Source organism: Cervus canadensis, chromosome 32 (genome assembly GCF_019320065.1).
Source record: "Cervus canadensis isolate Bull #8, Minnesota chromosome 32, ASM1932006v1, whole genome shotgun sequence".
NCBI lineage: Eukaryota > Metazoa > Chordata > Mammalia > Artiodactyla > Cervidae > Cervus > Cervus canadensis.
This window is the reverse complement of record NC_057417.1, coordinates 13,326,981-13,349,529: the sequence shown is the minus strand read 5'-3', so window position 1 is coordinate 13,349,529 and position 22,549 is coordinate 13,326,981. Positions and strand designations below refer to the sequence as shown.

Sequence of the window (22,549 nt, the reverse complement as noted above, 5' to 3'; positions counted from 1 at the left end):
TGCAGTCCAGGGGGGTCGCAAAGAGTCGGCCACGACTGGGCGAAAGAACAGCAGCTGTTTAGGAACCCACAGTTTAGAAAGCCCCTCTATGTGTGTGTTTCTGCAAGTGGATCAACGGAGGAAAGTGTCCGGAGCGTCCAGAGTGCTTTTGGACGCTCTGTGGATGTGAGGGTGGTGTTCTCTAAATGCGGACACTGGAGGGGGCTCGTCTCGGGCGTTGCAAGAGGGGAGCCAGGAGCGTGCGCCGGATTCCGCTTGGAACAATCAGCCCTTGCCGGGACGGGGGCGGGGTTCGAAAGCCCTGGGGGCGGGGCCTCGGGGGGCGGGGCCGCGGCGGCTGCAGCAGCGCGGGCCGGGCCAGGGGGCGCCTCGCGCGGCTGCGGCTCCCGAGTGCGATGCAGTGAGGCCGGACGGACGAGCGGGCGGGCGGGATCGCTGGGCCGGGGCCACGGCGGCGCTGCAGAGATGTGACTCGGGCCGAGGGCCAGCGGGAGCGTCGGCGCTGCGGGGCCGCGGGGGTCGGTGAGTGCCAGCCGCGCCGGCGGGGTGGAGGGCGCTGCGGCGACCCCAGAAACTTTTCCCGCGGTGGACTTGGGAGCGTTGGGATGGGGTCTGCTTCTTGGGCTTTTCTGAGTCCCCCCTCTTCCCCAAGGGGTTAGTCTGCTGGGGGAGTTGGGGTTTCCGGGCTGGAGGACCACAGTTTGGCGGGAGAAGGAGCCCGCAGAGCGCGGGGCAGGGGGTGGAGGAGAAGGCTGGGACCTTTATGAGGCGGGGGCGGTGTTCCCGGACCAGGCGGAGATCAAAGTCTCAGAGGAGGGTCTGGAGGCGATCGCAGATCAGGCAAAGGGCCGCTGGAACTGTAAGGGGCTTCAGGCGTGCCCGAGTGACTCGTGTGAGGGCAGCCGCGGGCAGGTCTGGGGGCTGCGTGGCAGGCGCGGGGCCTGACCACAGACAGGGCAGGCGGAGCCGGGGGCACAAGGGGCGAGCTTTGGAGGTGAGCTGCCGCACCTGCCGTAGGGACTGGGGGTCAAGCTCTCAGCCGGCCGCGGCTACGCACTACCGACAAGGAGGGGACACTGCGGGGGCAAAGAGGCAGAGCTGGGACCTGGAGCTGGGGTACAAGTGAGGGGCGGCTGCATACAATGGCTGGGGGTTAGCGTTTCAGTTCCGGCCAGACTAGAGGCGATGATCAGCCCTGTGTTGCGTCCCCACCCTTTGGGGGACACAGGCTTTCAGTCCGAAGCATCCCGGTACCCCTACCGCCCGCACCCGCCTCGGCCGGAGGGCTGGTTAACTAGCCAGAGAGGGGGTACCGTTGCCACCGAGGACGGCTCCAGCGCAGCCCATGGGTTCATTCCCCGGCTATGTCACTCCCAGGCCTAGCCAATCGCCCCCCCCCACCCCCGCCACCCCGCAACGCAACTTGTCCCCAGTTCGCTAAGGGGGCGGCTCCTTGGAGCGCGGACAAAGGCCCCTGGAGTGTGGCGGGCAGCGGCGTCCCCGCCTGGGGCCCCGGGCCACGCGCCACATTGGCTGCCCAACTGCGCCAGTATGGGGGGTGGGGGGAGACCTGAGCAGAGCCCAGGAGGAACTGGGGGTCCTCGCAAAGAGGCGAAAAGTGGGGGAGGGGCTTGGCACAAAAGCTTTGGAACTTCTGCCGAGGAACCTTGATTCATAAGTTTCCCCAGGGATGGAGGCTTTCTGGAGGACTCAAGACGTTGAGTTAAACTGCATGCAAATGGGATGTAAATAGAATGCAAATCGGTGTCTGTTGGTTGGGAGCCCTCCACCCGGCCAATTTTGTATCTGGACTGTGGAGTGAACTCTTTCCTATCTGTTCCTGCTCTGTCTGAAAAGTGGTGAACTGAGCTGGGAAAGGAAAAATGGAAGTGGGAAGGAGTCGCCATTTAGGGCACAGGCAGCGAGACAAGCAGCCTTGATAGAGAGAGAAGCTTAAATCTTGATTGGTTAATGTATTATTTCAGTAAATGTGCCAGCTACACAACTGGCAGATAAGCCCCTGCTCTCAGAGCACTGGGGAGTTGGGCTAACACTAAACAAGTAAATAAATAGTAAGTGGATAGGACTTCCAATTGGGATAAGTGCTGCCAGGAAAATAAAGCAGGATGATGTAAAATAAAGTGACAAGAGTTCTGCGCAGTGACATTTTAGTGGAGCTTTGCAAGATAGGGCCGCCCCCCGCCTCCCCCGCCACTGGCAGATGTTGGGGAAAGACTGAACCAGGCCGAGGGCACTTCGAGTGCAAAGGCTGGGAGGTGGGAATGAGCTTAGAGAAACTGAACAAAGGCCATTGTGGCTGGAGCTCGTAGGCAGATGTTGAGAGTGGGGGTCTGAAAGGAGATGGCAGGGACCAGCCAAACCATGATTTGGGAGGCCATGGAAAGGAGCTTAGGTTTTATTCTCCTAAATGAATCCTTGGAGGGAGGGTTTGGAGTGGAAAGCCACGAGATCTGATTTTTAAAAGCTCCCCTGACCTCCACAAGGAGAGGGAAAGCAGCTCCCCTTTCATTCTGACTCTGGGGATGGCGAGGCGCCGGGAGCCTCCGAAGCAGACCTGTGGGGACTGTTTTGAATGAGCCTACGCCAGGGATGGGTCAGGTTTTAGAACCCACTTCTCCCAGTTTCTGTCCACCCTAAGCAGCCCCCACCCAGCACCCACGGCTCCATAAGCACTTCCACGCAAGAGCTTCCTGGAGCTTCTGAGTTAGTCACATTTTCTTCTTGGAATTACAGCCTGAGAGGAACCATCCACCCTGGAACGGGCAGCCAAGGATGCAATTTGCATTTAAATGATTGCTTTTATTTACAGGATTGGAGCTGCTTTGCATATTCATGGATCACGGAGCCTGTGTTCTGACAACCCTGTTTACTAACGTGTGAGGCTTATTAAATTCAAGGGCCCCCAGATAGTCTGCTGGTCTGGATGGTGCTGGGAACTAAAGATTATGAGACGGTATAACTTGGAAAAGATATCAAAGGGTAAGACTGCAGGTCTAGGAAAGAGTTTCAGTGTCAGGAAACCTTGAACAGTTTAATCCTTCAGGAGCAGGAAATGCACCAGCGCTCCAAGGGGAGTGGGCAGGGACAGAGTGTGGTGTTGGGGTGCGTGGGGAGACCGGCTCCGCAGCCTCATCCTGGCCCTCCGAACATGGGGGAATCCAACCGGGGTGCAGCGGCCTTGAGGTCAGGAGTCCTGAGCAGCGGGTTCTAGTCCCAGCTCATCCCGTCACTTCCAGGAAGACTGGCCAAGTCGCATTACCACTTCCTATTCCCAACAGGACACTGAGAATTGTCATTGTTATTGTAACAAATCAGGGCCCAGCGCTCCCTGTCTGCCAGGCACCGGGCTGAGTACTTACTAAGTACGTTTCACGTCAGCTTTGAGAAAGCGGCATTATTACTATCATTGTTTTACAGAGGAAAAGACTGGAGGTCAGAGAGGTTAAGTAATGCCCTATGTCACTCAGTTCTGTCTGACTTCCTCCAGCTGAGGTCTTCCACCCTTGAGGACACGGATGGGAGTGTAAATTCTGTGCCAGGTTTCAGTGGTATTTTAGACATGCCCAGGGCTAGGGAAGGCCCTCCAGACCTGCTTGGTTTTTCTTTCCCGTCCATGCGCCTGCGCCTCCTCCCCACTTCTTTAGAGAAGGTGGGTTAAAGGTGCCTCTGCTGGCAGTAGCCAAGGGGAAGCAGGTCAGAATGGCATGTTCCAGAGCAGTTTTGTACGTCTTGTATCTCCTGTTGTCTGGGTGGGTGGGAAGGTGAGGACACTAGTTCCCAGAAGGGCTGGTGTCTGGTTTCTGGGTGTCTGCTTCTGACTCCTCAGCAAGGGCACCCGGTTTTAGGGCATGCAGACTGGCCTCGGGTCCTCCAGCACTAGTTCCCCTCTGGAAAACCACCTTTGCAGTCAAGCCGCCATTTAGAGCACCTGCTGTGGGAAATCAGGAGAGTTTGAGAGTTTCCAAGGTAGACCACATGCGTTTGAGCAGGCTCCAGGAGTTGGTGATGGACAGGGAGGCCTGGCGTGCTGCAGTCCATGGCGTCGCAAAGAGTCGGACATGACTGAGCGACTGAACTGGACTGAAGGTAGACCACCCCAAAGGCTTCTCCCCTTCACACCCCCTCAGGGACTTCTTTTCTCGGTGTGTGATGGTGGAGGCAGGAAACCAGTGGTGAACCAACACTTGGGTAAGCCTATTTGAGTCCCATCTCCATGGCAACTGCCCCTCCTGGAAAAGGAAAGTCAGAAAAGTTCATAACCTCAGGGCATTTGCCAGTCTGTTATTTATTTAACAGACACTTTATATATAAGTGCTTACCCCATGTTAACTATAGTTAACTATATAGTTAACTATAATAACCCTACTTATTATTTTAATCCTCACAAGAACCCCGCAAGACGGGTGTTATCACTCCCATTTTGTAGATGAAGAAACCGAGGCAAGTAAGGTTAAGTCTGCTGCCCCAGGTCTCAAGGTTCTAGCAAATGCCAGAGGTGGAATCGGAAACCCAAAGTTCATGCTGCTTGATGAGGATCAAGGCTGGGAGAACCAGCCCTGCTTGTGGCCTGCAGGCAGGCAGCAGCCCTGTCCTCGCACAAGGAATCTTGTCTGCATTCTTTCCAGCCTCTGCAGGCCCCAGCTTGTGAGAAATGGTGCGTGCTGCTCCACCACCTGCCGGCAGCTTCTGGCCCCTCTGTGGGGAGAGAGAGCGTGTGTGCGCGTGCGTGTGCGACGCAGTGTATTTAAGAGCATCTGAATGAGTCACATTTCTGGGAGCCTGGCCGGCAGCAAAGTAATTAGTATGTGAGCCGAGTCTTGCACATTCGTCACTTTATTCATTACTCCTTTTGAGGAGCTGCATGCCTACATCCCATGGATTTGTTGCCATATATTCATCCCGCCCCAGTCAGCCTTGCCCTGGGGCCGACTCCAAACCTCTAATCAGGTTTTGTGCAGTTTGGGGATCCTGGAGAGCTCCCTTCTTGGCAGGGGGAGGCCTCAGGTGGAGGATGGGGCTGGATGGGGCTTACCTGACAGTCGGTGCGATGGAGCCTGAGTAGGGTCTGGGGCAGTGGTAGTGAAGCAGAAGGTGTAGGGCCACGGTTCTGGCTCCCCAGCTGTATACGTTCGTGCTTCTCAAACCTCAGTGCACACAAGCATCTGAGCACACCTGGAGCTTATTGGAGGGCTGTGGAAACACAGGTGGCCAGGCCCACTCTGGAGAGTCTGCATTTCTTACAAGCTCCCAGGCAATGCTGCTGCTGTTGCCAGCCTGAGGATCAAACTTGGACTTAAGCCCCAGTCCCCTCCTCTATAAGATGACCGTGAGAGCATCTTCCGGCCCTATGACATGAGGGTTGGAGACCATATTTAATCAGTTCATTCATTCAGCAACTGGGCCGTGAGCACTGCCCGTGTGCCAGGTGCTGGGGAATTGATGCAGAACAAAACAGGAGCCTGGGTGTGGGGGAGGCAGACCAAAAGAGTAATAAAATAAAAACAATTGAAAATTGTGGTATATGCTACAAAGATAAAGATCAGGAATATTGGTATAGAGCATAAAGGGGCAAAAGGAACCTAATTTAGATAGACTGGCTAGCGAAGGGCTCACCCGGTGACATTTCCAGAGCCCTGGTTTGTCGGAAGAGCCCAGTAACAATAGTATGTTTTTCTCCTGATTCCACGACTTTCTAGCTGTATAGCTTGTCCTAGCTTGGACAAGCCAACTGGCCTCTCTGTTTTATTTCCTGTAAAATGCAGATAGTGATACCACTTGCCTCCTGGTGTCATTGTCCAGATGATTAGGTGTTAGTATATGTGAAGTGCATAGCAGAGGGCCTAGAGCATTGTAAAGCCTGTGAGAGTTAACAGTCATTGTTGTGTTCACTGCGGCAGTAAGAGAACTCCACAGGGCAATTCTGAATCCCCCAGAAAGCCTAGATGAGCTGGACTCAGCTTCATTCTGTGAGGTGGTGTAGCCCTCCTTCTGCCCATCCTGGATAGAGTCCTGCAGAACAATGACTGTCACCTCATGGGCATCCCTCTCAGTGATAATGACCTACTTGGGACAACTGAATGCTTCCAAAGCCCCTGGTGCCTAGATGTTGATTAACGAGGACTTCCTGGAAGAAGAGGGCCACATCATGTGGGATACATCATAGAACTTCTTTGTTAACAGGTTACATAAACCCATCTCAAAATGGCTTAATCCAAAAAAGAGAACTTAATTGGCTGCTGGAGGTGCAAAGACCAGGGTATCTGGCTTCAGGCATAACTGAATCCAGCCTTGCAGTGTACTGGGACTCCTGTCCATCACGTGATGATTTCCTGTGGGCCAGCTTTCCTCTCAGGCAGGTTCTTTCCTGTGATGGTAAATATGCCCTCTCCAGCTCCAGGTTTATATCCTTTTAGCTTGTTGTTGTTCAGTTGCTAGGTTGTGTCCGATTCTTTGGGACCCCACGGACTGCAGCACGCCAGGCCTCCCTCTCCCTCACTGTCTCCTAGAGTTCGCTGAAGTTCATGTCCATTTTGTCGGTGATGCCATCCAACCATCTCATCCTCTGCCGCCCTCTTCTCCTTTTGCCTTCCTTTCTGCCTATTAACCCTAGTAACAGGAGAAAACCCCTTTCCAGTTAATTCTAGCAAAAATCCTAAGACTGATTCTCATGGGTCTGGTTGAGGCCAAGTGCCTGTCCCTGAGCCAATCAGTGCGGCCAAAGGGTGGGATAAATGCTTCGATTGGCCAATCAGTGTAGCCAAAGGGTGGGATAAATGCTTCGATTGGCCAATCAGTGCGGCCAAAGGATGGGATAAATGCTTCAGTTGGCCAGGCTGGGTCTGGGGCTTACAGCTGGGGCTGAAGAGGGCTCTCCAGAGGAAAATCAGGAGCTCTTTTCAGAACTGGATGAAGGAAAGGGTTCCACCCTCAGGAATGAAAGCAGAAAGCAAGAGTGCATCTATTTCCCATGTCGGAAAGGAGTGGGAACTAGAGACGGGGACCACAGCCAGAAGAACCCACACAATTTCAGAAGCTTGGTTGCCATCTTTCTATTTTCTTCACATTGGTTTTCCTGTTGTTGTTGGAAGGTCAGTCAGGAAGAGAGACGAGCCGGCAGAACCGAGGGATGAACCGGCAGGATCAAGTTCCAACTTGTAGGCAGGTCTGAAGAGAGGAGATTCCTCCAAGAGAGTGAGTGGGGGCAGCTAAAGAAAGTCTAGATCCTGCAAGGAAACGACCTGGGGTGCAGGCACGAGGCTGAGAGGCCTGGCTGGTCTCCTGGCTTCTTCATATCAAGTCTGTTCTCAGTATAAACCAGGCTTTCTCATCCTCAGCACTGCTGACATGTGGGGCCAGATCACTCAAGTGTTGAGGGCCATCTTAGGCATGTTGTTCAGTCACTCAGTCGTGTCCAACTCTTTGTGACCGCATGGACTGCAGCACACCAGGCTTCCCTGTCCTTCACCAACTCCTGGAGTTTGCTCAAACTCATGTCCATTGAGTCAATGATGCTACCCAACCATCTCATCCTCTGTCGTCCCCTTCTCCTCCTGCCTTCAGTCTTTCCCAGCATCAGGGTCTTTTCCAATGAGTCAGCTCTTCGCATCAGGTGGCCAAAGTATTGGAGCTTCGGCTTCAGCATCAGTCCTTCCAGTGAATATGCAGGGTTGATTTCCTTTAGGATGGACTGGTTTGATCTCCTTGCTGTCCAAGGGACTCTCAAGAGTCTTCTCCAGCATGAGATGCTTAGCATCTTCCCTGGACTCTACCCGCTAGAGTCTGCCAGTTGCACTTCCCTCCCCAGTTGTGACAAGCAGAACTGTCCCTAGACGTGGCCCAGTGTTCCCTGGGATCACAATCACCCTGGTTGAGAACCACTGGCCTGGAGGTGTGTGGGGAGAGTTCGGGAGAGGGCTGATGGTCAAGACTCCAGAAGCACCTTCTTCCCTGTCTCCTCCCAGCCGCCCTGGGGATTGTTGGCTTCTGTATGAACTAGAAAGGCTGCCTGGGGTGTGCTCTGTTGTCACTTGCTGAGAACACTTGCTGAGAAGTCTCTTAATCACATTTGCCATTGATGAGAGGTCTAGAGGAAATCCACTACAATGTGTCAGGGGCCAATGGCATTTTGTTCCAGCATATCCAGTTTTTATTTTGTTTTTTTTTTTTTCTGGGCTTGGTGGTTCTTAAATGTTGATTCCAAGTGTGCTCTTGTGATAAAACAGCTCTGACTAGGACAGCGTTTTTTTCCAAAGGTGATACATTGGGATATGGCAATGGGGATGCAACATGAGTTCCATCAACAGGCATTCCAATGTGTTGAGCTTTCTTCTGAGTCAGTTTCAAGAGACCATGGTGAGTCAGTTAAGTAAGTAACTTACAGGGGGTGTGTAGACAAGGCATAAATAGCTGAGGCGGCACTTTTCTGACTGACACGGCATGAAGAGTGGTGGGACCAGGGGCCTGATTACCACTGTCTGGGTGCTTGTTTCAGGAGCATCCCTTGTCAGATACCCTCTGTTCCTGCCTTCTCTCATCTCTGGGCAAAGGAAGGATCACCCTGTAGCACCAGGCTCTTTCTCAGTCTGTGGCATCAATAATTTATCCTGCGGCCAAGGCAGGATCAGAGCTGCTCAGTATATCCCATCAAGTAGCTGAGAGAGAGAGAGAGAGAGAGAGAAGTGGTCGATACTGCATTTACTTAAGAAAGCCCCAGGGATGTGCTGAGCTGCCTGGGAGGTGGCTGGTTACAGCCTTACTGTGGGCGGAGCTAAGTCTGCCTTAAGATGCCCAGAAGCTCAGCACAGCAGAGCTGGGCAGGCCGGGCTCTCCCAAGGCCAGGCTCCCTGCAAAAGCAAAGACCTGGTGGCAGTGGGTAGAGGAGGGCCCTGTTGAGAAGTCTCATTCCCGCAGTATTTAAGAAGCATCTACTTGGTGCTGGTTCTTCACCAGTGGTGCTCGTTCTGTGATTTCCCACCCCCCAGGGAACGTTGGCAGTGTCTAAAAAATGTTGAGGGGTTGTCACTGCTAGGAGAGAGGGTGTGCTTCAGTTGGAGGTGGAGGCCAGGGGTGCTGCCCCACCTCCTGCAATTCACAGACCCCCAAACAAGGGAGGCTCGGGCCCAGACTGTCCGTGAGCCCGGGGCTGAGAAACCCTGGTTTGGGCTGATGAACAAGACAGTGTCCCTGTCCTCCTGCAGCTGGTGGCGAAGAACGACAGGAAGGGAGGAGAGGAGGAAGGGACCGGAGAAACAAAGTAAGCAGGCAAAAGGATGACAGATGCGATTAGACCTAAGAAATAGACAAGACGTGCTGGGGAGGGGGAGGGGGTGTGACCTTGGCCAAGGTCTGAGTGGATGACTGGAGAGCTGAGACCAGGGTGTGGAGGAGCAGTTTTCCATGAAAGCGGGGGTGGGAGGGGTCTAAGCGGAGGAAGCAGGGAGGAAAGAGGAGATTCGGGTGAATAAGCCCGTCTCTGGGGCGTCCTGCAGGCCTCTCCAGGAGAGGGGGGGCTCCCTGGAGCAAGAGGATGGATTCTCAGGAGATCTTTGCAAGAAGGGTAGGATGTGTGAGGGGAGAGGGAAAGGGTGGAACCCAGGAAGACAGTTGACACTGTGTTTGAAATGCGGGGAAGCTTCTAAGAGGGGGTGCTTCTAGGAGCTGAGTGTGTGACCTTGGGCAAGTGTCCCAGCCTCCTCAAGACTGTTGTCACCGGCGTGAGGACTCACTGTGTCGGGTGCCTGGCTGAGTCATCGGGGAGTGTCAGCTGTTAGCAGTGAAGGACCGAAACCACAAGGCCTGTCCTTCTCCCAGTGAGCGCTCAGCCCATGAGCATCTCTTCGAGTCTCATTTTACTCCCTTATTTTTAAAGAGGTCAGACACGGCCTCACATTCAACGACTAGGACAGGGTATTCAGACAAAGGGAGTCTCCCTCCCACCCTCTCCTCCAGCCACTAGCGCTGACGGTTCATGGTTGTTCACCGAGTCCAGCCAAGGGGGCAGATGGGGACCGAAATCCTCACCCACTCCCAATGCCAGGCTGTGCTGCCTGGAGAAAGGGGCTGGTGGTGGGTTTGAAGGGACGTAGGGTCTCCTTTTAAAGAAGTCAGGAGAGTGGAAGTCTCACCATGAATTGGTCTTCTCCCCCCAACTTTTCTGGAACCTTCGCGGCGGCATCAGAGAGAAAGATGAGAACCCACCAGGCGCTCGCCTTCCTCCTGCTCTTCGTGATTGCCTCCGGGGCCTCTGAGAACGCCAGCACGTCCCGGGGCTGCGGGCTGGACCTTCTCCCTCAGTACGTGTCCCTGTGCGACCTGGACACCATCTGGGGCATCGTGGTGGAGGCGGTGGCCGGGGCGGGCGCCCTGATCACGCTGCTTCTGATGCTTATCCTGCTGGTGCGGCTGCCGTTCATCAAGGACAAGGAGAAAAAGGACCCCGTGGGCCTCCACTTCCTCTTCCTCCTGGGGACCCTGGGCCTCTTTGGGCTGACCTTCGCCTTTATCATCCGGGAGGACGAGACCATCTGCTCAGTCCGCCGGTTCCTCTGGGGCGTCCTCTTTGCGCTCTGCTTCTCCTGCCTGCTGAGCCAGGCGTGGCGAGTGAGAAGGCTGGTGCGCCATGGCAAGAGCCCCTCGGGCTGGCAGCTGCTGGGCATGGCCCTGTGCCTGATGCTGGTGCAGGTCATCATCGCCATCGAGTGGCTGGTGCTGACCGTGCTCCGAGACGCGAAGCCGGCCTGTGCCTACGAGCCCATGGACTTCGCGATGGCCCTCATCTACGACATGGTACTGCTGGTGGCCACCCTGGGGCTGGCCTTTTTCTCGCTGTGTGGCAAGTTCAAGAAGTGGAAGCAGAACGGAGTCTGCATCCTGGTCACGGCCTTCCTGTCCGTGCTCATCTGGGTGGCTTGGATGACCATGTACCTCTTTGGCAACGCCGAGCTACGACAGGGAGATGCCTGGGGCGACCCCACCTTGGCCATCACGCTGGTGGCCAGTGGCTGGGTCTTTGTCATCTTCCACGCCATCCCAGAGATCCACTGCACCATTCTGCCGGCCCCGCAGGAAAACACGCCCAACTACTTCGACACGTCACAGCCAAGGATGCGGGAGACGGCGTTTGAGGAAGATGTGCAGCTGCCGCGGACCTACATGGAGAACAAAGCCTTCTCAATGGATGAACACAATGCAGGTAAAGGGGGCACTGTCCCGCTGGGTTAGGCTGTTCCTCCCAAAAGAGCTCCTTTTCCTCCACTGGGGATCGGAGGTCCTGGGGATTGTCCTGGCAGATCAGAGCTCACAAACAATGAGCCCTGCGCTGAAACTGGCCCCCAGAGATTCAGCATTATCAATTTATTTAGCGTGCATGCCTGCATGCGTGTTCAGTTGTATCTGACTCTTTGCAACCTCATGGACTGTAGCCCTCCAAGTTCCTCTGTCCATGGGATTCTCCAGGCAAGAATACTGGAGTCGGTTGCTATTTCCTTCTCCAGGGCATCTTCCCGAGCCAGGGATCAAACCCACGTCTCCTGTGTCTCCTACATTGGCAGGCGGATTCTTTACCACTGAGCCACCTGGGAAGAGACTTAATTAGCACTCTCAACTAATTTAATGTAAAAAGTCAGGTTGCTGGCCTTTTTTGAAAATTTGGATCTGGCAATGCTGGGCTGCTGTTTTCACCTGGCACCATTGTCTGCAGCTGGCTGGAAGGCCCTGTCTCTTACCCTCCCAGGTGATGGTGGCCTTTTAGGTGGGCATGCATTTTCTCTTCACTACACTCCCCTTCGGCTTCCCTGGTGGCTCAGCTGGTAAAGAAGCTGCCCCCAATGCAGGAGATCTGAGAGCACAGCTACCCACTCCAGTATTCTGGCCTGGAGAATTCCATGGAGTGTATAGTATATGGGGTTGCAAAGAGTCGGACATGACTGAGTGACTTTCACTTTTCACATTCCCCGTGGCTCCCTGTCCCAGCCACTATAGCACATCAACATCAGCTGCCTGCTTCCTGGAAGTGTTTGAGTTTGCAGCCCATGTGCTAGCTGGATGCAGGGGATGTTGAGAGGCAATGCCTGTGTGCTTGCCTCTAGCTCTGTCTCCAGGAGTGGATGAACTTGGGCCCTGGAGTCAGAGTCTGGGTTGGGATCCTGCCCCTTCCCAGATGTAGACTTTGTGTACCCCATAAAGCTGCTGTGAGTCCTGAGGTAGCGAGGGGCCCCCACGGCACCTGGCTTGTTGAATATGTACTTGGTTGGGTTCCCCTGAAAGCAGAGCCTGAGACTTGTCGCAGGTAGTTTACTTAGAAGGTCGCCCCTGCCAGGGAGAATGAGACTGGGAAGGCAGAAATGCCAGAACAAGAGTGTCAAGAGCTGGTTACCACCTTGGGCAGCTGGGGCTCATTCCTGCCAGGGACACGTGTAGAACGAGCCTCAGAATTGATCCTTGGAGGACAGGAGGCTGCGGCATCTGCCCATCAACTCCTATCTCCTGCTGCCATGAATGTCCCCCAGGGCTCCCCTAAATGGGCTAGCCAAGTTCTACTAGCTCCGCCAACAGAAAAGCAGAGGTTCGGCAGGTTTGTGTGAAACCCAGGCTGTGTGCCACTACCGTGGTGGGATCCCCAGGTGAGCCAAGAAGAAACGGCCCAGGCCCCAGGTACCCCTGCTAGAGATGCTGGAGAAGTGTCTCTCACCGTTGTTGCTTAAAGCAAGTCGGCTGGGTTCCCAGTACTTGACATTAATTAAAAGTGCTTTTTCCCAGTTACCTAAAGATTTATCAGGCGCTATAATAATAATAGTAGCAGTAGCAGCAGCAGTAGTAATAATAACCTAGTATAATCATCATTTTTTGAACACTAACTACATGCCAGACCCTACTCCTTAACCTGCATTATCTCATTAGTCCATCCCTCCAGCTGACGAGGTAGGGTCTGTTATTATCCCCATCTCACAGAGGAATAAGTAGAGGCTCTAAGAGATTTGGTCTTGCCCAGTGACATAGGAGGTGGCCCCTTCCGAATGGTTGAGTCTCCTTTTCTGTGATGCTCACCCAGGTGCCTGGGCGGTGGTCTGGTCTGCAGAGTCAGCCTTTTTGGGTTCAGCATAGCCGCCCACCCCCACAGGCCAGGGGAAACACATCAAGCCCCCAGGTCCTCCAAGGCCACCTGCAGCCCTCCTCCCACCAGGAGGTGCCCAGCTGCCTCTGCACCCTGCTCCTGGTCAGACCCCCAGGAGAATGACAGACCCGCCCCCCCATTTCCCCTCCCCCCACCATGGGTAGAATCACAGTCCTGGGGTGGCCTTTGTCAGAGCAGTTTCCTTCTTACTGGAAGCCCCAGACCAGCAAGCCTATGTTTGTCGAGAGATTTGACAGGGATGAGCCACAGCTCTGGTGGGGCTGACTCCCCTGGTAGCCAGGAGATGGGGGTCATTACGGGGAGCCCAGAGGGTCCCTCGGGGCATATGATAAGCAGAGGCCAGGCACCTGACCAGTTCTTGGGGTCCTGGTGGAGCCACCTCTTCCCTGGCCTCTCTTGGAATAGGATCCTCTTTATCTGACACTCACAAACTCCCCTTGGACCTTAATGGTAACAGGAACTCCTGAAATGGATGTAGAGCTTTATACATTCACTGGGCAATTAGTCTATTGCTTTGTCAAATTCTCAAAGCCATTTGTGATCCCTAGAAGGTTAAGAATCAGTGTTGTTGAACCTGATGGTCTAGTTTATCTGCAGTGCAAGAATCAGTGGGGTGCTAGAACTACTTACAAGTATTAGGGGCATCAAAAGTGAAGGATGGCTAACGTTTCCTGGGTACTTATGATGGACAGGTACCGTTCTGAGCATTTTAGCAACTAATCTCATTTAATCCCTGCAATAACTCAGTGAGGTCCATTGAGCAGACAAGAAACTGAGGCATGGAGGGGCTGAACAATTCGCCTAAGAGGCAGAGCCAAGGTTTGAACCCAGGCAGCCTGGCTCCAGAGCCCACTCTGACCACTCTGCCACAGAACTTCTCTTCTCAAAGCCCTTCAGCATCCCTCATCTCACAGGTATGCCAGAGCAACTCTGTGCCTTGAGAAGACAGGGATTATCAGTCCCATTTTACAGAGCAGGAAACTGAGTCTCGGAGTGTCCAGCAACTTGTTCAAGCTCACAGTGGAGAAGAGAGAGGGAAGCTTGGTTTTCTGAATGCCCTGCATCCTTTCTTGCGAAAATGCAGTCACTGTGTCGTATCCATGTAAGATCCAGAGATCAAAGCGATTTGGGACCCATGTCAGAACCAGCAGTGCCTGGACTGGCACAGGGGGTGATGGGGCTTCAGAGGTGCCCACCCACCCATCTGTTTCATACTCTGGGTTCCAGATCCAAGGACATTGTCCCTCATTCCCCTCTTTCTTTTCCAAAACAAAAATAACCTTTTTATTCCTTTCTGATGACAGAAGATCAACAATAATCAGGAGTTCAGCAAGTGAAAATAATAAAAATTGCTCAGAATCCCATTGCCCAAAGGCAACTATTGCTGACTGTTTGCTCCTGTCTTGCCAGACACAGTACCCCGACCTTGCGCGCACACACACACACACACACACACACAACCCCACACACACCAGTCCAGCAGAGCGGCTCTTAACCTGTCTGCACATTAGAGTCTCTTGGGCAGCTTTAAATAAATTAGCAGCGCCTGCCCCCTCAATCTGATTGAGTAAGTCTGTTTGGGCTCAAGTATTTTAGGCTCTCCAAGTGCTTCTAAGATGGAACCAGGTTGAAAGCACTGGTTGTCTAAGAGGCTGTCTGCAACGCGCTTGCTTAAATTGACAGTGGATCATGGAGGGAGGCCTTTCCAGGTCAACAACTGCAGAGCTGTCCTTTTCACAAGACAGAGCTTTCTAGGAGGCACCAAATTTGTTTTCCTGATCTTGGTGGTGGTTTACTCGCCAAGTCGTGTCCGACTCTTGCAATCCCGTGGACTGTAGCCTGTCAGGCTCCTCTGTCTCTGGGATTCTCCAGGCAAGCACACCGGAATGGGTTGCCATTTCTTCCTCCAGGGGATCTTCCTGACCCAGCAATTGAACCTGGGTCTCCTGCACTGCAGGCAGATGATTTAGTACTGAGCTATTTTTGATCTTAGGTGGTGAATACTCTGCTTGTTTCCGGCTTTCCATACAAGTTAGGCTACAAAGACCGTTCTTATCCATTCATCTTTGTGTCCTTGATCAATTACCTCCTTGCAAAAAAGTTCCTAGACAGGCATCAGAATCTGCACCTTTCAATCCTGATATATACTGCCAGATGCCACCCCACGGAAAGGTGGGCTGATTTAGTCTTCCCTGAATAATTGTTTGAGAGCCCCCATCCCCACTTCACCAACCTTGGATATTGTCAGACTTTTTTTTAATAGCCCTGTTTTTTGCATTCTCCCAAATGTGTGTCCACCAAAACTCACGTGGGCACCAGGCAAAGTCAATTCCCTCGGAAGGCTCACAGAGAGAGAATGAATAGTCATCCTGGCTAGGATTGCCTTTGTTCTAGAAATCCTACTTTGCTGGCTGGGGAATGCCTGGGCACCCTTCCTGGCCATGGTGAGAACAGCTGCTGTCATCTTTGGTCTGACCTCAGCCAGCTGTATTTTAGGGAACCAGGCCCTACACGGGACCTTACCCGGGAGCTACAGTGGGCACTGTCTCTCCTGCATTTTAACCAGCCAGCCTTTCGGGCTCTCTACCCTTGAGAGTCCAGCCCTGAGGTCAAGAGACGGGAGGTGTATGCCCCAGGCTGGCCTGCGGCTCAGCCCCTGGTGCCTTGCTTGCTTCCCCCAGTGGGACCCCAGGTATGTAGGACTTCAGCAGCCTGCTGTTTCTTAATAAGCATCAACAAGGCATGAGGTATGTGACAGAAGATGAAAATACTCTAAAGGATATAGCACTTCAGATCACATTTTGGAAAGCGCTAACAAGGCGCATGAAATGTTCACCTTCCAAAGGAGCAGGAAGGAAAAGTGTTCTTTCCTCCGTGAGGGGATTTGGGCTTTCGGATCTCGTTAGGCCAAGGGCGATTTAAACTCTGTGCCCCTTCGCTGCCCAGTGGAAGGCCCTGTCAGCTTTGGGGGCAGGACCCAGTCTTGCCTCACTTGTAGTCTCGACAGGAGAGGGCTGGCATTTAGCCCATGCTCTTAGATTCCTCTTAGGACCTCCATGCGGGTGAGCCCTGCTTGCCTTTCAGAGGGCTCACCTCTGGGTCAGAGTGGGCTGTCAGTTGGGATCCTTGAAGATGCAAGTTAATAAAAAAAAAAATCTCATCTGAAGCAATTTAAGTAAACAAAACAACAACAAAACTCATGTATTGGGGATCAGACTTCAGAAATGGATAGATCCAGGAGGCTCAAGTGATGCCAAGATTCGGTCTCTCTCCATCTCTTGGCTCTGTTAGAATCACAGCAGCTCTGGATTCACACAGAGTCCTACTAGAGAAAAGGAATGTTTCCCAGGATGCTTGAGTATAAAACCCCAGAGTTAGCTCTGACTGGACCTGACTGGCCAGGCCTAAGTCACATGCCCAACCTCAAGGCCCCGGGGAGGATGCAGTTGTAGCCAGTACTCAGGGACCCAGAATATGGGAGGGATGTTTGCCAGAGGAGAACCACTCCAAATAACCACTACCCAGAGGGGTCGCTGGGCCAGGTCACCCCACAGACACTGATCCGGTTGAGCCTTTGTTTCTTTGAAGAGAATGTTAGAGCCACATTCCCCCACTGCAGCTGGCCAGCCTCTGCTTTATGAGGAAAGCGTGCTGTTGGGTTTTCCCTCTCTTCGAGGAGGTCTCGGCTCGGAATCGGGACTAGTGATAGTGAGAGTCTGGGGACTGTCTGTCCCCTGGTCCCTGTCGCCTCTTCTCAGCTCCCCAGGAAGGGCAGCTCCTTGTCAGTATGCGCGTGGGAGCTACTGAAGGCTGGAAGGTGCTAGGGCAAAGAGGTTTTCACAAGTCTTTTAGAATATGCGTTCTGCACTCTGCCTATATCTTCTTGGTTCAGTCTGGGCTGATCTGCCCCAAATGTCACTTAAATTCAAATTGCTCCTAAGTCACTAAGTGTAGTGGTTAAAAACATCGTATTTGGACCCCCAATAGCGTGATGGTCAAGGAAACCGATTCTCTCTACTTGGATTCAAATGCTGGTTCTTAGCAGCTGTGTGACCTTGGGCAAGTTACCTAATCACTCTGTGCCCCATGTAAAATGGAAATAATAAAAGAACCTACTATGCTATGAAAATGAAATGAGATAATACATATAAAGCATTTTTTATAGCCAGCCCCGGCTCTTGGTTGGTTACTGTGTGAAGGTAACTCTGTAAAGGTTAACTGTACTATCACGGTGATTTTGGTCCCTTCCCCAAGTAATTTAATTGGTAAAAATCCCAAGTCCTCTTACCACTTTTTAGGCAGGAAAAAAAAAAAAAATGACTCTCTTCAGGGAGGACTTTATTTGAGGGTTTTCTTAGCAAAGTAAGATAAGTGTCTTCAGTGAGAAGGAAGATAATGAAGGCAACAGCTCACAATTGAGACAGACTTTTGTTTTGATTTTTTTTATAGTGCTTCTTCTTTCTCTGCTATCTTTTAATAGACTATTTTTAGAGCAGTTTTAGGTACAGAAAAACTTAACAGGAAGGACATGGAGTTCCCACCTGCCCATCCCCCCCTGGTTTTCCCTGTTATTAACAACTTGCATTGGTGTTACATTTGTCCCAATGGATGAATCAATATTGATACATTATTGTTAACTCAAGTCCATAATTTGCTTTCTAGAGGTCACTCTGTACAGTTCTGTGGGCTTGGACAAATCCATGAGGTCATGTCTCCACTGTTACAGTATCACCCATAGTAATTCCAATGCCCTAAAAATGCCCTGTACTCCCCCCAAACCCCTGCCAATCACTAATCTTCTCATTGCCTCTATAGTTTACCCTTTTGCAGAATATTATAGTTGGAATCATATAATGTGAGATTTTATAGCCCACTGAACACATTCATGGTTCATCCAAGTCTTTTTGTGTCATTTGATTTTTCTTCACGAAAAGAGGAAATTTAGATGTGCAAAAATGCACTGCAAATAAGAAACATCATTTACCTTTCAGAGGTAAAAAGAGCAGACAGATTTTTCTGCCTTTGCTTCAGATCTCCCTTTTTTCCTGTCTAGAAATGACCCTACCCATACGCCTGGGGCCCTTCCGTCCTCTCCCGCGTCACTTTCCCAGGAAGATTTCCAACCTCTACCATGTACCTGTGCTCCCGCATCTCAGGCTTGCCCACCTCTGTGTATGTCCAGAGACCGTGTTGCACAGTATGGCGTTGAACTTGACGTGGATGGCACTCAGCCGTGAGCAGGTCTTTTGTCAGAAGAGACCTTGTGAGAGATGCAGGCGCTGCCTTTGTCACCCATGGCCCTCTGGGGGTGCGGGCAGAGGCTCCACCCCGGGTGCCCTCCCCGAGAGCTGCCTGCGCCCAGATTCTGCAGACTCCCCAACCCCACTGAGATGGGTCAGGCTCCAAGAGAACTCGAGAACAAAGCGCCTTTGTGACTCTTGTTTTGAATCTGGCTTGTGACAAAGGGGAGGAGCGGGGAGGGGGGGCGTGTGCCTGGAGCATGGTGTTGATGCAAGGGAAGAAAACAAAATTCAAAACTGTGTCCTTTTTTTTTTTTTTTTTTTGTGGTGTTGCCTTTCCCTTCCTCAGCTCTCCGAACTGCAGGATTTCGCAATGGCAGCTTGGGAAACAGACCCAGCGCTCCGTTCAGAAGCAACGTGTATCAGCCAACTGAGATGGCCGTTGTGCTCAACGGGGGGACTGTAAGTATCAAGAGGTGATGTTCTGGCAGGAAGCCTTGGAGTGGTCAGCAGTGGGGGGCAGCTTTGACAGGGACACACCGCTCTGTGGACGCTGCTCACAGGGCTGCAAAGAGAGCAGCTCACGTCGACACCCCTTGCAGCTAGGATGCTTGCAGTGTTTCCATTTCTCTTCTTTCCTCTCCGCCCCCTTTCTCCATGCATGAGACATCTCCCTATAGTTAGTTGACCATCTGGGGATCATTTAAACGAGTCCCTGTTTCTTGGGGCTCTTGTACCCAGTGAATTCTCTTCTTTTCATCGTTCAGGAGGTGCCCCCACCCACATTCTCCTTGGGAAGTGACTTTTAGGAAAAGCCCCGAGTTACAAAACCCTGGCAGATTTTGCTGGCATCCAACCTAGATGAGCCTCCTGCCCCATGCCCCAGCTGGGTACCAGGTTCCCCCACCCTCCCCACTCTTTAAAAGATTTAAGAAATTGAAATGATTATCATTTCTCTCCCACAAACACAAAAATAGATACTATCTGATGCCAAACAGACCTTCAGCAGAATTGTCATCATTTACATTTTGCCTCCGTGGAATTACATCATTTTGTTTCTCTAGCAATCCAAAATTGCACTCTCATTCCCACATTTAATTTTCAAACATAGCTACATGCTTCTTTCACAAACAACACATGAACCAGTTTACACGTGTAAACTGGATTTCCATTCTCTATATCATGTGCCAATTCCATAACTCAACCTGAACTTTTTTATTTTCAGTGTGAGTCAGAGATGGTCTTTGATCTCTAGAGGAAACTTGGGTTTTCCTGGCCTTTGACGGGTATGAGAGGCATCGTTTGCACTGGTATGGGAGGGACTCAAAGCAATAGGCTCACGGGTTGCATTCATGAAGAGCACCAGCCATCCGTGGGCCTGTTTGTCATTGGGTACCAAGAAAAGCCTGAATTTCAAGCATTTGACCTGTGGGTTTTAATAAATTTAGCCCCACCAGTCATTCTTAAGCCCTCTGTGTCCAGTCAAGGCCAATGTACATAAAAACACCCTGGACTTAGAAAGTGATGTGGGTTCTGGGTAAGGAAACATTTGTTCGGGTGCACGATTATAGAAAAGGGGCAGACAGCCTTCCCACGAGCAGAGTACTGTAGCTAACACACAGTGGTTGCTGCTTTTCTTGGGAGTTATTCAGCCCTTTAGGAAAAGGCAAGCTAACTTATTAGCTTTGGTACATTGTTAACAAATGGGTTTCTGACATTGACTTTGCAAAGCTGAGTTCTTAGTGTGTTATTCCTATTTCCAGATCCCAACCGCTCCACCAAGTTACACTGGAAGACACCTCTGGTGAAAGACTTTTAAGTTCCAGAGAATAAGAGTCTCTCTTACCGATTTTATTCCCTGGTCGTGTCTTTCTTGAGGGAGAAATCAGTAACAGTAGCTGAACAAGGCCGCCTCGCAGCCAGGAGATTTGGAAATCCTAGACAAGGGGATTTCGTGTAAATGTGAACACTGCTGAACTGAAAAGCTAACACCAACTGCCCTCCCCGCCCCTGCCACACACACACACACACACACACACACACGTAATACCAAACCAACCTCAAACCCTGCAAACTAAAGCAAAGCTAATTGCAAATAGGATTAGGCTCACTCGAAAATGTGGCTGGGAAGACTGTTTCATCCTCTGGGGGTAAGAGCAGAACCGCGTTCACAGCCAGCAGGCCAGGCCGGTGTTGGCTGAGCACAGACAGCCCCATACCATCGCCCCTCGCCAGCAAGTGCTGGACCCCAGGTGGCCTCTTGGAGACGGTCATTTCAGTGAGGAAGGCGAATAGGGGCTTCCCCACTGGCCTGCCTGTGGGTTTTCACATTTCAGGGGGGTCAGGAGCAGTGGAGGAGATTGTGGGTATGATTCCGAGGCCCAGCCCAAGTGCATCCGGGGAAGAGCTTTATGAGCAGTGATGGAGGAAGCCTGGCCTGTGCCAAAGAAGAGAAGGCAGTCTGGGAGTTGAAGGGACAGTCACACTTAGAAAGTAGCACCCAGCCCTTGTTCCTTCTCTGGGCCACGTGCTCTGGCGTCACTTCCAGGAAGCAAGCCTGCCTGCCTCCAAGGGGCAGTTTCCGACTGGAGCAGCCGTCGCTCCCCTGGTCACCCCTCCATCTTCCCACCTCGTGAGTGTTCCTCCAGCCCTTCCCCACTTCTCCCGCCACGTCCATTTCAAAAGCTCACGTGGAGCCACCAGCTCAGAGTCCCGTGGCTTGGCCAGGGGACAGATGCCGGGGTGGATTTTCCACTATGCTGTCACGCCGCAGGGGTACCCCAGGGTGGAGAGGCCATGCCGGCTGCCTAGCAAGCAGTGAGTTCTTGGGACTTCTCTGCGGATGTAGTGAAAGCTCCAGGGTTGGGTGGAGCACATGAGGGTTTCTTGCTGCTTTGGGAGGGCCTGAGGGACATTTTTGTCTCAGTTTTCTGCAAGTTCCATGAAAATGGTTCTCTTCCAAGCCATTGTTTCTGTCATGGTTTCCATCTGTCCTAAGCAAGTCATTCCTTTATTTGGCATTTCAGACATCTCGGCCATTAAAAGCCCCATGTTCTCTGCACTGTTTGGCCAGCATAATCGCAGGCAATGATTCAAAGCAAAGAGTTTTAACCTGACGGCATGGAATGTATAAATGAGGGTGGGTCTTTTTGCATATACTCTAGTCACTGTATTGCTTTTTTTTTTCTCTATAAAACAACCCATAAGCCTTTAACCTTTACAGAAAATGAAAAAGGTTAGTGTTTGGGGGGAAACTGACCTCTTCAAAAGCCAATATGTCTGAGCTGAGTATGTTTTAATAAACCTTCTGATTTTTCTTGAGGCCCTAGTCTGCTGTGTCCCATCCTCGCCCTCCCCGTCCCCATCCTTGCAGAACACCCGGGTAGGGAGGCCGATCTGGCCCCCTTGTGGCCCTCCTCCAAGGTAGCCCATTTCCACCTGTTGCCAGCATGGGGAAGAGGGGGCATACCCGACCTGGGGAAGTCAGATCCGGGACCTCTGTGCCAGGAAAGCCCCCGGGGGGACTACCACGGGGAGTATTGGGGTGGAGGGGGGAAGCTAAGACCTGGGCTGGGGTTGGGGATGTGGGCGGATGCATGTGGATCTGGAATTCTGAAAATCACAGAAATCTCCGAACACGTCGGTCCAGTCTGGTGAAAAGCGGCCGCGTTACACGTTCTCGTGCCAGGAAACAGTGGCTCACCCCCGCTCCCTGGAGTCCTTCGGAGCTCTCTGATCCCATCAGGGACTCAGGCTGCAAGAGCACCACCCCCTCCCCTTGCAGAGCGGAGAACTCACACGATCATGCTCTAAGTTCTGGGTAGTCTAAGCGTGCATGGTGAACACAGCAGAGATGGCTGCAAGCGGAAAGCAATGTTTCACCACCGCAAAAATAGAACTGGCTTTGAGCCACAGGAAACCTCACTTAATGAGACCTTTTTCTTTTCAAGTTTCTGATAGTTTTTTGCGCTTCTGGGTTTTATTTTGGCTTTAAGGTCAAGAGGGAGCTGAGTGCTGTCCCAAGCAGAGGTAGGTGGGAGGCAGGGAGTGAGGGGGAGGGCAGTAAACTGTTCTCTTTCTAAGGACTTCACCTGAAGGGTAGAAGAGACATCTTTGCCAAGAGACTGTGGCAGCCCCCACCCCCACTGAATGAAGT

The 22,549-nt window shown here is 52.3% G+C and overlaps 1 protein-coding gene across 1 annotated transcript; it reads left to right on the top strand.

Annotated features, from left to right (window-relative positions):
* Window positions 1–349: 349 nt before the first annotated feature.
* On the top strand, window positions 350–21,714 carry GPRC5B (G protein-coupled receptor class C group 5 member B). Its single transcript, XM_043455872.1, has 4 exons — window positions 350–522; window positions 10,199–11,212; window positions 18,743–18,855; window positions 20,157–21,714. Exons 2-4 carry the CDS (start codon window positions 10,207–10,209, stop codon window positions 20,199–20,201), a joined length of 1,164 nt encoding a protein of 387 aa, XP_043311807.1. The 5' UTR covers window positions 350–522; window positions 10,199–10,206; the 3' UTR covers window positions 20,202–21,714.
* Window positions 21,715–22,549: the final 835 nt, after the last annotated feature.

Coding starts and splice junctions, on each gene's coding strand:
- GPRC5B (XM_043455872.1), top strand. CDS start 10,207: ATGAGAACCCACCAGGCGCTCGCCTTCCTCCTGCTCTTCGTGATTGCC. Junction 11,213..18,742: donor AATGGATGAACACAATGCAG/GTAAAGGGGGCA, acceptor TCCCTTCCTCAG/CTCTCCGAACTGCAGGATTT. Junction 18,856..20,156: donor TTGTGCTCAACGGGGGGACT/GTAAGTATCAAG, acceptor TCCTATTTCCAG/ATCCCAACCGCTCCACCAAG.